Source organism: Sceloporus undulatus, chromosome 2 (genome assembly GCF_019175285.1).
Source record: "Sceloporus undulatus isolate JIND9_A2432 ecotype Alabama chromosome 2, SceUnd_v1.1, whole genome shotgun sequence".
Classification (NCBI taxonomy): Eukaryota; Metazoa; Chordata; class Lepidosauria; order Squamata; family Phrynosomatidae; genus Sceloporus; species Sceloporus undulatus.
The window spans coordinates 25,055,431-25,069,323 of NC_056523.1; the positions used below are offsets into that span (position 1 = coordinate 25,055,431).

Below are 13,893 nucleotides of genomic sequence, written 5' to 3' on the forward strand. Positions count from 1 at the left end.
ATCAGTATCATATGGCATTATTTCTGGTCTGGCCGTCAGGGACAGGTCTTTGCGTCCTATCGCTTAGACTGTTTTAACTGCCAGAGCAAGTGAACCTGTCCTCTTTACACATACCATGACTCTTTTGTTGCTCCTTTAAAGAAGCAAAAGTGATGAGGCAATACCCAGTCAGACTTTTGAACTCAATTGCATTGATCAGAATTGGAAATGGATCATACTGAGTGCACATTTTGTGACTGGGTCTTATGCACAAACCCAAATCATTTTTCAAAGTTCAGCTGCAATAGTAAAGTAAACTGTTGGTGCTTTATTTTTAGGCTGGAGGATACGGAAGAAATATTTCTTAATGAAGATTAAGAATCAACCAAAGGAGCGGCTAGCTCTAAGCTGGGCAAGTTTATCTCTTTATTGTTTTTACTTCTCTTTTCAGAATTGCATCATGGCTTAGCAGCTGCCTCTTTGATCTCTTCCTTTATGCCCAGACTCTGTGTGTATATATGTGTGTGTATCTGTCATTTTGTCTGGAGTTATACTACTGTGCTGAGGGCAGTATTTGTTGTAAACTGGCACACAGCAGAATAAGCAAAATGAGAACAACTGTGGACTATAGCAGTGGTCTCTGTGACTCTTGCACTGATTATAATTTAAACAGTCTGGTGATCCCTGAGGATCTGTGTTGTTACACAGAACCTCTTTTTATGCCAGCTTTCTCTCTGTCTATCATCTGCTAAAGCAGGGGCTAAAGCTAAAATACATATAAATACAAAATAAAGGCAAAATGTTATGAAAAATATTCTTGCATTACATATACTAATCCTGACACGGTGAATAGAAAGAAGAGAGAGAGAGAGACAGAGAGAGGAAAGTGAGTGAAGCAGAGATTAAAGCAATGTAGTTGCATAATTTGCTTTCAATTGGATCTGTTATATTGACACCAGCAAGGTACAGTGGGCCTTCAGTATTCGCTGTGGTTTGGTTCTAGGACTTCCTATGGATACCAAAATCACTTTATGCTTAAGTCCTATTATATACAATGGTGTGGTAAAATGGTGTCCTTTATAGAAAATGTTAAAATCAAGGCTTGCTTTTTGAGATTTATATTTATTTTTTAATATCTTCAAACTGTGGGTGATGGAATCTGTGGACACAGAGAGCCAACTCTGTAAAGTGCAGATGGGGAAGAGGAATGTAGATGATAGCTAGGATGGCTGCATCTCCTTCCATAGCAATTAGATCAGACAGTACAGCTAAGATTCTGAGACCTCTTACAAAAGCATTCAGTGTCAGTGGTGTCCCTTAAGAACGCTATAGCACCATCACATTATTTTGTGTATTGTAAAACACTACCTTTTGCATTCTGTAGGATGCATGTGAATCGAAGCAGCCCTCACCTAGATTGCCCTTACTGGATTTGGGGGCTGGGGAGGAAGTGATTGATGTTTCCACTGCAGCAGTGACATGAATTGTCCTCCCATCACACTGTGACCAAGTGGAAATTGAACACAGTTGATGAAGCAGATTTGTGGTTATTGGTGTGCCTCTCCCAGCTATGGGGTCAGCAGGGTAAATTTAAGAAAGCACTTCATAAAAAGCAGGAACATAAATTCCTAGGTGCCTCTGTGGCATAGCTACTTAATAATATCAGTAACATAGGAGGTGGTTGTTGTTGTGTGCTTTACTTAAAAGATCTTGTTGCAACTTAGTATCTGTTGTATTTTCAGGCAGACCTTGGCCCTGACAAATACCTGTCAGACAAAGATCTTCAGTGTGCTGTGAAACTTCTTTCTTCTTGTTCTGTGAGTACAAAAAAGACACCACACCTATACTTTTTCATTTGGCATAACACCAGATTTCATGGAGATCAGTAATGATGCCCTACCTTGATTTCAAATAATGATCCTATGAATTATTCTTAATGGCCATGGGAAGTTAGAGAGCTGTGGAGCTCTTTTCCCATCACTGTGGCCTAAAAGTGTCTCGAAGGCATCTCTTGAAAATTTTGTACTTCTTTCCTTCAAAAAAACCTATGTAGCACAGATGCTTCTGACTACAGCTCCCATCAGGTACAGCTACCAAATGATGGACATCATAGGCACTGTAATTGAACAACAGATGCCAGGTTGGGGGAGATGTTTGATATAGAGTGTCGAAATAACAATCATTTCAAAAATTCAGTATGAAATAGCGTGAGGGATCGGATGTGTTATGCAGAGATGTGGCTTACTCAGTCATGCTGATGATACTGGGAACATTGGCAAAGAGAACCCTGCTGGCAAGGTCAAATGTTAATTTAGACAGGAAGCATATAATAGACACTACCTGTTACAAAATAGTTTCTGGAAGCAAAGGACAGGGCAGATTGAAGGCTGACTCTTTGACCTTAACGGTTTGTTTACTGGCATCTAAATAAATCAGCCAAGGTCCAGAACAAGAACAAACATAGTTTTCCCTTAAAGATAAATAGTTTTCAGAGTTTTTTTTTAAAATGATCAGTATAAGTATATTTTGAAAGTGAATCCTGAAATATTGCCTTAATCCTTTATTGATCTTGACTTAATCTTGACTTATTTAGACAACTGAGGAAAGAAAAAGTTCTCATATTTTACCCTCCTGCTTCCCCCAGAACTCTGTCCATTTAACCTTCCGGTTTGTTGAGTTTTGTTTTCCTGATATCCATATGAATAATTATTTTTAATTTTGAAAACCCAAACTCAGACCAACTCTAGAGCCACCTATGCAAGTGCCAGGGATGGCTGTGTTCCTGGAGCACCTGATTTGGCTGCATAAATGTTTTGCAAACAGTCCTCTGCCTGTGATTTTCAAGGAGGCATGCAGAGGCAGCGTTGCCGTTTTTAGCCTCCCCCATTCCAAGGGACAAAATATATATCTTCTGATTTCCCTCTGTTTACCCATGTTATAAATGTATGGGTGGTTGCAAATTGAATAATGGTTTGCTAGACAATGTCTGTCCTTTTAGAAACAACCACAGAGTTTAGTAATACCTTAAAGGCTAAAGCAAGTTTTATTTGGCATAAACTATTATAAGCTGCAGCCAAGTTCAACAAATGAGTAGAGCATTGCCCCAGTTAGCAGATATTTATCCATGTTCTGGAAGTGGGATGAGAAGAATAGAAATGTAAAAAGATGCAGACTGATGATATTAACAAGCAGTTGCTGGGAGTTGATAAGGACATCCTAGCACAGATTGTTGATTATTGACTGCATGCAAAGTGGTGAAAAGGCTTTGTTTAGTGTAAGTTTAAAAATACAGTACAGTTTAACCTTCAGGTGAACTTTATGGATAAGGGATTGCAGTCAAAAAGCACCAAGGAGAATGGGAATGTAAAAACTACACTCAGTGAAAATTACTCAAATGATGATCATAAAATGGCAGGCAGAGATTTTTAAAATGTCCATACAAGGCTTCTCTTGTATTTTCTGGCAATTCCCAGCACTAAAAGTAACATTTTATTTCCACATTCAAGTGAATTTCTTTTTATTCCGGGTCATATTGGACAAAAGTATGCCTCTACTTTCTTTTTCTTTTTTGCATTTTTTTTTACAGTTAAAGTGCTATCATAGAACCATAGAATCTTAGAGTTGGAAGACACCACAAGGGCCATCCAATCCAACCCCCTGCCATGCAGGAAATCTAAATCAAATGATCCCCGACAGATGCATCAGTAAAATAGCACTTTGCACTATAACACTCAAAGAAAAAAAATAAAAACTTAGAGGGAAACAATTTGCCCTTCAAACCATAAAACAACTTCTTCATACTCTGCCTCAGTTTTACAAATACCTTTAGAAGACCACTAGTGGGGATCCAAGAAATCACTACAAATATCTCCCCCAATTCCCCAAAAGAGTGGAACTGAATGGATGCAGAGCAATGGTGACAACAACTAGCAAAATCCAAGGAGCTATATTATGAGAGTTCACACCTTTTTGGACCAGTCTGCAAGAGCCCATAGTGAGATAAAAAGCCTTGTTTCTTTCAGGTACCACTAGACTCTTAGTTCTTTCATCTACCCTGATGGAAATCTTTTAAAAAGGAAGTGAGGTTTGGTAAAATATTAACATTCTGGTCATTGTGTGATAACTTAATGTTTTGCTGCTCTGTTCAGTATATAATAAGACACAGGTGGATGGAAGAGAGCAGCACCCTTAAATTTGATTAGAGTGCCAAAAAGACTAGCCTGGCCTTGTTTGAGGCTAGCATCGGTACCTACTTTGCTTTGTAGTCTCTGTAGTTCAAAGTAGATAAGATTGAACATGGGACTTCTGCCAAGGACTATTGATTCTGGGCTTTCCCTTTCTTCTACATCAGGCTGCATGTGGCCCCCAGGGGTCAAAACATTTTGCCCCCAAATGCCTTCTAGGGAACATGAGGGGCATTTTTGGCCATGCTTTGGGACCCCCATGCTATTTTAGGCCCATGAAAGGCACTTTTTAAAACCAGAAGTAAATTGGCAGTGACCTTCCAGTCAATGCCTGTTGTTTTTTTTTAAAGCCATCTCCTGGGCCTAAAATGACAGGGGGCATGTAGGGCGCAAAAATAGGTTTTTTTGTGGTGGAGTGTGTGTGGTGGGAGGTATAGTTCCCCAACGTCTCCTAGGAGGGTTAATGCCTCCCACGGGTGCCTACCCCTTCTCTACATAATGTATAGCAGAATTTTCCTTGGCCTTATTCTGTGATTTCCTACCCCACATCATCTGGTGCTACTAGAAGAAAATGCTGTGGCACTGCAACATGAGATAAGCTATGGAATGAGAAACGAGATGCACATTTTTCCTGGTAGCATTTGTTTGGCCCTTAATGTTTTTTCTCACATCCCTTTTCTGCCCTCTGCTGCCAAACTTCCACTTGATTTAGATGTCTGTTGCATGGGATCTCTGCTTTAAGCTTAGATAGTAAAGCTGACCTGTTTGTAATTAGCATATTTAATTTGGGTAGCCAAGATTTTCAGTTCTTCAGACTGAACTGAGCAAATATGTATTGGAATTTTAGTGGAACCTAGTTAGCATGTGTGTCCTGAGATGTGATCCTGTGCACACCTACTCAGGAGTAAGTCTCATTGATCTGGGGGTTGTTGACTAAATGTATAGTCTGTAAAAGTTTTCTTCTTCTTCTTTTGACAGCATCCCTATATTTATAAAGTCACTTTTGCGACAGCCAGTGAATCTTCTGCACTAGTAATCAGACCCTTCAATGAAAAAGGAACGCTAAAAGACCTGATATATAAGGTAGTGTAAGTATGAATTTAGGAAATATGATAAAATAGACTGTATTCTACAAGTTCACTATATGAGTTGTTCTGCTGGGTTAGTTCTTGATTTAGTCATAGTTCAGGTAGATCCACTGAAGTCAGTGGGACTTGCATTAGTCAAACTAATGCAAATTTTACTGGCTGCATTGGGTCTAATCTAACTACATGTGGATGCAACCCCATTGATGCATGCAAGCTTCAGTCTGTTCTTAATAAACATTCCTGTTTCATGGGAAACAGAGTTTCATATATATTCATATATTCTTTTTTATGAAGTACGTATTTGAAACTGAAGTTAGTATTAGCAAGAACCATATTAAGAGGCACATAAATGGGAGTGCCTTCTCACCTGAAAAGCAAGTTGTGTGTGTGGCTTTTGTTTTGTTTTTGCCTCAGAATCTGTGATTTACTTATACGTAACTATATAGTTGGTCTAAAAAAGTTGAGTAAAATTTCTTTAATCAAGTGACAGTCGTAAAAATTTTCTTGGCTACCTAGTAGAACAGTAACTTTTTTAAAATTGAAAAAAAAACCTAGTGCTGATCTGCTGTGTTCTATGATGGTTGATATTGATAATTATAACTATTTATTTTTAAAGGCAAAACCAAAAGATCAATTTCTGAAGAAGTACTGCAACCCAAAAAAAATTCAAGGTCTTGAGATTCATCAGATAAAAACATTTGGCAGACAAATACTAGAGGCAAGTGTTTTTTATTTTATAAAGTACATTCACAGTTAAAAGAGACAGTTCTCATAAATATCATATTTACCTAGACAGTACAAAGATGTAACTAAAGCCCAATTGAGTTGTAATTTTTACATGTCCAAAATGTTACATTGGAATATACTCTCCAAATGAGTTTTCCAAAGAAGATCCATGAGAGATGCATGCCTTTCCTGCAAAATATAGCAAGCTGGAAAAAACAACACCTTGCTGTTGTGCTCACATTAGTTCCCATGGGAAAAACATTGCTTCTGAAGCAGGCCTTCTAAGTCAATGCACATCTAAGACCATCCAAAGTGTTTTAGATGTGATCCATAGATTAAAATCAATTGAGCCCAAATGCAGTTGTTCCAAGTGAAATAGAGATAGCTTGAGAAGGAGAGATTAAATATGACAGCATGAAATAAAATTGAGACTTAGCATATGAGTGGGAAAGGATGGGATACTGAGTACTGAAAATGCAAGCATTTAAGATAGTTAGGGTGAAAGAAGCAACTCATTGAAGTGTGAACAGACCTGATAATCATCACTGAGTGAAAGTTTGTAAGGAATGTCCCGATTCTGAAGTTCATTGAAAGGAGGGAGGATGCATCCTTGGAATAGCACAGTGTATTTACTAGAAAAATTACTTTCCTCAGTCAAAATAACAACTTTGTGTTTGTTTGGTCTTGTAGGTTGTAAAGTTCTTGCACGATAAAGGATTTCCTTATGGCCACCTTCATGCATCCAATGTAATGCTGGATGGAGACACATGCAGGTTGTTGGACTTGGAGAATTCATTGCTGGGACTGCCGTCCTTCTATCGGTCTTATTTTACTCAGTTCCGTAAAATCAATGTATGTTGGAATAAACACAGAAATGTTTTTTATTGTATATGGGAGTTCATTAAGATTTTTGATGCAATGCAGTAGTTTTTGAAGTTGTGATGATATGAATGCCGGATAGGTAGAAAATCAGTAAAGCCTAGAAACAATATACAGATTTCTGACTGTTTCAGTTACATAAGAAATCTGATGTTTCAGTTTAGGGAGTAAGAGGAGAAAAAATGGAGGGAGGCCTTCACCAAAAAGCAGAAAAACAAGCAAGGCCTCATGTGGATGTTGATTTGGTTTGGTTTTTCCTGGAGGGAAAGTAATACCAGTCTAAAATGCAGTTTTATATCTCATTGTAGCTAGTTGATTTTTCTAGATGAATGTTAGATTGTATAATAAATATTCAGATTGTCATTATTTGGAGCTGCAGAAAATCCAGCATCCCCCCACACATACTATTTGTGGTGCACACTTGCTTGTTGAATCTGACTCCAAGGAGAGGTGTGTGTGTGCGTGTGTGTGTGTGCGTGTGCGCACGGGCGTTCACAAAGCTTTAAAAGGTTCTCAGTTTTCCCTAAGTCTTCGGCCCAGCCTCACCATTGCCACCTACTGTTGTAGCCCAAGACATCTGAAGAGCACTGGGCTGGAGAAAGATAATACTAAACCTGATGGAAGTTGTCCCTCCCCTGACAATCCTGTAGGAGCTGAATAACTGGCATCAGTTTTAGCTGGCATTTTTCAATTGTACTGTTGTAGAAGTATCATACTTCTTAAACACTTCTATTTTGTTGCTTATTGTATACAGAACATGAATTTGCAATATAACAGTATGCTGGGAATAATAATTTATGGAAACAGATGTAGGGAGAGTGCATCCCTGGAGATGTTCCTATCTCCCTCTAAAGCTGTTTTTGCCCCCTCAGCCCCTCCAAATTCCCAACATCACCCTTCTTTTGGCCAAAGAAAGAATGAATTGGTTTTTTGTGGGGTTTTCGGGCTATGTGGCCATGTTCTAGAAAATGTTCTAGAGCATGGCCACATAGCCCGAAAAACCCACAAAAAACCATGGATGCCGGCCATGAAAGCCTTCGACTTCACAAAGAATGAATTACCTCTCCCAGAAGCCTATAAGAGCGGCAGTTTACCTCTTAAAAGAGCTGCTATACTCTTTAATATTTTAAGCATGCTCATTTTTTCAAAATAAGAAGTCAACTTATGGTCACTTCTGGTTTTGTTTATTTTGGACAATTTTGGCAGGCCTACCAGAAGGCTCTAAGAGAAAGCCTGCTGCATTTAGCCACTCTTGACATGTATAATGCAAACAGAGATAATCAGTTTTTGTGGGATATCATGCAGATATTCCAGCAATGCATTTTTCACTGTTTATCTTCTTTTCAGACTTTAGAAGCTGTTGATGTCCATTGCTTTGGTCATTTGCTGTATGAAATGACATATGGGAGACCCCCAGATTCTGTTCCAGTGGACAGTTTTCCTCCTGCGCCATCCATGTCTGTAGGTCAGTCAACCAGCTGGACCAATATTTCCACCTACCTTAGGCATAAATAGAGAATATTGGTGCTTTTCTTATACATATTTTATTTAGGCTTATCCACTTAGAGCGCGAAACCTTCTGCAGGGTGCCTTTTTGCTGATTGGCAGTTCTCATACCTCTACTTCTTCAAGCTTGAATGATTAGATGTGATTATCACATCTAATCATTCTAGCTTGAGCACCACTGTATAAGAACTGCCAATCAGCAAAAAGGCACCCTGCAGAAGGTTTTGCGCTCTTAACCAAGTAACCTCTCCCAGCTCGACCTGACAGAAACATATTCAACTGTGCTCTGATCACTGGCAGAATGGAGCTCCTTATTCCCATGCAGCTGACGTCTGGTAGAATAGTTTGGAGAGAGTTACAATCATGGCAATATTGTGAAAATTAGGACTTAAGTATCAATCATGAATTCAGGACCATTATGGATGAGTAAATCTAGGTAACTTCTGTATTTACAACTGCTACCTGATCACAATTATGACACTTTAGCTATTATTATAACCCCTCCACTACTTTAATCAGCTGCCTGGGGAAAGAGACGTCCATTCTGCCAGTGATGGGAGTACAGGTGAATGACATTTCTGTCAAAATTTGGGGGTGGGTTGTCGTGCCAGAAAAGATTACTTATGTAAGAATATTTAACCAACTACATGATAGAAAATACTAAGCAATATTTATTAAAGTGAGATGTCCTCCCTTACTTGGATTATGCAAAAAGCTTCTCAGTGACTTGCTCAGCTATCCTGCCCCCACCCATTTGCCTTGTGTTATGGCATTCTTCCACACCCAAGTCAAGACGATTCAGATAGTTCTTGTTTTTAAAACTATGTTGTGAATTTAAGTAGTAGTGATCTTTCCTCCCCCACTTTCCTATCTGCTAGCCTCAGACCAAGAACTTGTATTTGAATATAAAGCCAATTGTTTCTCCTAATTGGGAAGCTCATTGTGGCAAAGTATAGAAACCCCAGCATTTGAGTTGGCTTGTAGTTTCCCAGAGTATGACTTGCATTTGAGGTGGTAGTTGTCAGGTGAGATAGTGTGTGCCTGTTAGCCCTTAAAGTACTCTGATTTGCACTGCTGGACTAGTATGTATGCCTTAGCAATCCCAAGACATCTAAGCTTTGAAATGCCAGCCTCAGATGCTCACATTATGCACACTCAATGTCATATGTGTATAAATTATATTATGTTACTGTTGTTTGAAAGATCTTAAGTCATTCTCTATGCACTGATGTTGATTTTTTTATCTGACCTTTAAAAAACATTGAATATTTATTTATTTAATATTCTGTCTTTCTCTCAAATTTGACACAAAAAGTGCTTGAAAACAACTGTAAAACAGTAGAATTTTAAAACACAATTAAAACACCACATTAATATAACCAGTTAAAAATACAAAAACCATTAAAAACATACTACATTTAAAATATAAAACCATTAAAAAAGATACGGGTGACTGCGACTATCAGGAGCACCTGTTATCAGCTTTGGCTGATACGCCAGCTGCGCCCTTTCCTGGAAGTAAAGGACCTAGAAACTGTTGTACATTCACTGGTAACTTCACGACTTGATTTCTGTAATGTGCTCTACGTAGGGCTACCCTTGTGCCTACTGGAAACTTCAACTAGTGCAAAATATGGCAGCTAGGCTGGTCGCCAGAAAAACTAGGAGTGACTGAATAACAACCATTCTAAAATCTCTTCACTGGCTGCCTATTAGTTTCTGGGCACAGTACAAGGTGTTGGTTATAACCTTTAAAGCCCTACATGGCTTGGGCCCAACCTATTTGAGGGATCACCTGCTCCCACATAATCCGCCCCGCACCCTCAGGTCCTCTGGGAGGAATCTATTGCAGCCTTTAAAAACCAGACTAACTGCTACCTCCCAGAGGGCCTTCTCTGCAATTGCTCCCAAATTATGGAACGGCCTGCCAGACGAGATCCGTCAAATTGCCAGCTTAGACAGCTTTAAAAAAGTTGTCAAGACGGATCTCTTCCGGAAGGCTTTTCCTGAATAAAAGTGCCCGGCCACAGAATGACTGCTCCCCACATCATGTATTAGCCCACTGCTCTGTCCTCGTTATATATATACTTTAAAATTCTGTTTTAATAGATATTTTAATTGTAACATGTTTAATCCTGTTTTAAGGGGGGGAATTTGGAACACAATGTTGTAAATGTGGATTTTAATGTGTTGTGAGCCTCTTTGATTGTCTCGTCACAGAAAAGTGGGATACAAATAAAAAGTTTTATTGATTATTATTTATTTATTTATACAAAAGCAAACACCCCAGTAAGATGCCTCCCTGGATGCAGTTACATATTAAAAGCCTATTTGAAAATAAAAGTTTTTGCCTGCTGGTGAAGGGAGAGCAGAAAGGGGGACGGACAATCTAGCCTCCCAAGGAAGAGAATTCCAGGTGAGATTAGCCACTGGGAAGACTTTCGTGTCCTCACTAACTGAACCAGTGATTGTGGCGGGACAAAGAGAAAACCTTCCTCTGAAGACCTTAAGAGTTCTTGTAGGTTCATAGGGAGAGATACCATCTTTATGATAGTCTGGACCTAAGCCGTATAGGCTTAAGATACAGCAGGATCTCTTTGTGTGTGTGTCTGTGTCATGACTGTTTTATCTTTGGTTTCTCTGATTTTTCTCTCAATTTAGTGACTGTATTGGAATCCATTCTTTCTCCTGAAGCCATGAAGAATGGCATGCCAACCGTCTCCCGTCTCTTACAAATGCCGTAAGTTGTGTTTGGCAAAGGGAAGTGTACAATAAGGGCTAGAAAGTCTCACAACTGAGTTTAGATTCCATTACAAAGTTGGCTGTGTGGCTTGAATGGCAGCATCATAGATTGAGTGTCATGTGGCAAACAATTTCTTTAAAGCTACTCCTCACACAGTTTTAGCAATTTCAACAGTTCTATTGCAGGCCTGAGTTGAATCACATAGGGAATGCCTTTAATCAAATGACTTGCTCTACATTGCTGCATCTCTGAAAGTGAAATTCCTATGAGCTTTTTTTTAAAAACTTGACATGAAGGAGGCCTGTAATACCAATTGAAATTAGAGGTTGAGTATCCCTTATCAGGAATTCTGAAATCTGAAATACTCCAAAATTCAAAATTGTCTACATGCGTGGCTGAGATAGTGACACCTGTGCTTTCTGATGGTTCAGCGTACACAAACCTTGTTTCATGGATAAAATTATTAAAAATATTATGTTGTGACATTACATTAAAGTTATGTTTATAAGTTGTAAACAAAACATAAATGAATTTCATGTTTAGATTTGGATCCCATCTCTAAGATATCTCATTCAATATTCAGATATTCCAAAATCTGAAATCCAAAACACTTTTGGTCCCAGGCATTTCAAATAAGGGAGTGTCAACCTATATTAGCTTTGCAAGAGAGATCTAAATAGGGCAGTGCTGGTACTTAGCTTTTGAAAATGTATAATCTGTTTTTTCTTCAGGTTATTCAGTGATGTCCTTTTAACAAATTCAGAAAAAACACAGTTTAAGGTACAGTTACTGACAGTTTTCTTCTTATGTCATCCAGCCCTCCTGATTCCCCCCACCAAAGTTGCAGATCTGTTTATAATGTTAGCTTTAATTCCCATTGAATGTCTGGATGTTAAGGTGCTTTGTCAAACGTTCTCACGCTCCCACTTAACACCCCCTCCCCATTCTCTCTTTTCTTGGCATGCAAGATTAAAAAATTTTAAATGCTCCTGTGCGCTTCCAATGTTGCAAATAGCCTGAACATATAACTGTTTCTCTGTGATCTTCTGTACTACACAGGTGCCGCCGTCTTCTTTTTCCTAAGAACAATGTTTCTTAAAATTGTATCGAGATACACAATTTTAGACCATCTTTATTATTCCTCTCTGCCAGCCAGCCAGCTGATATCAATTACTCCACCTTTACATCTCCCCAAAGATTTAGCCACAAACTTCAACATACACTACCTATGCAAGAACTGTATTTTCATTTCTTTCACTAAAATAGTTCAGCTGCCTTCTTACTGTTGTTATCTTTCATAATACCTCAGGTTTATTTTGTTTCATTTCAAAGGTTACAAAAACAAAGCAAAATCCTCCTCCTTGGCTTTTTGCCATCTATCTACTGTACTTTGTTCCTTCATTCTCTCTCTGTGTGGTGTTCATTCTTGCATGCCCTCCAGTGCTCTATTGCACTCCTGTTCTTCTAGGCTACCTGCTATGTCCAGAATAGTTTTTCCTGCCCTTTGCTAGTTCCCAACTGTGAGGCTGCCTGGTGAATGATCTTCCCTGCTTATGATGTCATTTGTGAGTGCCATCGAGAGGGATGCCATTGGTAGAAGAGAATGAGGCCCCAATCAAGTGGTGGCATAACCCCTACTACACAGTTAAGCAAGAGTGCTAGTACAATTCTGGGTGATTGGCACTAATGCAGCAAGGATTTCTGATTCTTGAAGAGCTGCTGAATAATCACATCCTCTAGCTAGCCTATTAGACTGTTGGAATATTGAAAGTTGTAGCCACACTCCAACTTTGATACAACAAATTTCTGGGCTCAGAATTCTTCAATGACCAACCACTCAATTCTGTGGCAATGTCAGCAAACGTTTTTTCTTTCACTCATCAGATTCCCACTAAATTAAAAGAAGCTCTGAAGATTGCCAAAGAATGTATAGAGAAGAGACTAGTAGAAGAACAGAAACTGGTAATTATAAGCTGTTTATTCCTTGTATTAATGTCCCTATGTTCAAATATGCGGTGTTGACAAACAGTTATTGCTGTGAAGTTGAAGGCTTTCATGGCCAGCATCCATCGTTTTTGTGGGTTTTTTGGGCTATGTGGCCATGTTCTAGAAGAGTTTATTCCTGATGTTTCGCCAGCATCTGTGGCTGACATCTTCAGAGAAATAAACACATGGACACATAGCCTGAAAAACCCACAAAAACTATAATAATAATAATTAAATAATAATAATAATATGCCTGCTGCATAGTTTGAGGGCCCAGGGCTTAATGCAACAGTGATGAGATTATAAATTGATAATTCTCATGTATGTCAGAAGCAAAAAAAAAAAGGGGGGGGGGGAGGAAGCATATTTCATTATCAGGGCCACTGTAGCAAGAAGAGCATCAGAAAAAAATTGTTAGATGCTGGGCAAATTGTTTGATTTCTTTTTAAATTGTTCACCTTTTTCTTCAAAGATTCATCAGCACAGAAGACTGACGAGAGCTCAGTCTCATCATGGTTCAGAGGAAGAGAAAAAAAGGAGGAAGATCTTGGCACGAAAAGTAAGTAGCATGTCAATTTGTTTTGTGTCTTCAAGTTGTTTTTTTACTTATGGTGACCTTAAGGTGAACCTGTTACAGGGTTTTATTGACAAGATTTATTCAGATGAGGTTTGCCATTGTATTTCTTTGAGACTGAGAGTGTGTGACCTGCCCAAGATCAGCCAGTAAGTTTCCAGCTGGGATTCAAACCCTGGTCTCCAGAGTCATAGTCCAACACTCAAACCAATACAAGATGGATAAAAG

At 38.8% G+C, this 13,893-nt stretch overlaps 1 protein-coding gene across 14 annotated transcripts in view; it reads left to right on the top strand.

Moving 5' to 3' along the window:
• The window catches only part of PXK (PX domain containing serine/threonine kinase like), a 65,987-nt gene that overhangs the window by 37,401 nt on the left and 14,693 nt on the right, over nt 1-13,893 (top strand). For all 14 annotated transcript variants that reach the window (XR_006102488.1, XM_042454803.1, XM_042454810.1 and 11 more), the window contains exons 6-15: nt 318-391; nt 1,722-1,796; nt 5,142-5,246; nt 5,868-5,969; nt 6,668-6,829; nt 8,204-8,321; nt 11,024-11,102; nt 11,837-11,885; nt 12,990-13,067; nt 13,564-13,650. Coding sequence is in view for 13 of the 14 variants with exons in the window: in XM_042454803.1 (XP_042310737.1) it covers nt 318-391; nt 1,722-1,796; nt 5,142-5,246; nt 5,868-5,969; nt 6,668-6,829; nt 8,204-8,321; nt 11,024-11,102; nt 11,837-11,885; nt 12,990-13,067; nt 13,564-13,650 (929 nt within the window). In the remaining variant the exon portion in view is untranslated. The remainder of the gene's footprint in view (nt 1-317; nt 392-1,721; nt 1,797-5,141; nt 5,247-5,867; nt 5,970-6,667; nt 6,830-8,203; nt 8,322-11,023; nt 11,103-11,836; nt 11,886-12,989; nt 13,068-13,563; nt 13,651-13,893) is intronic.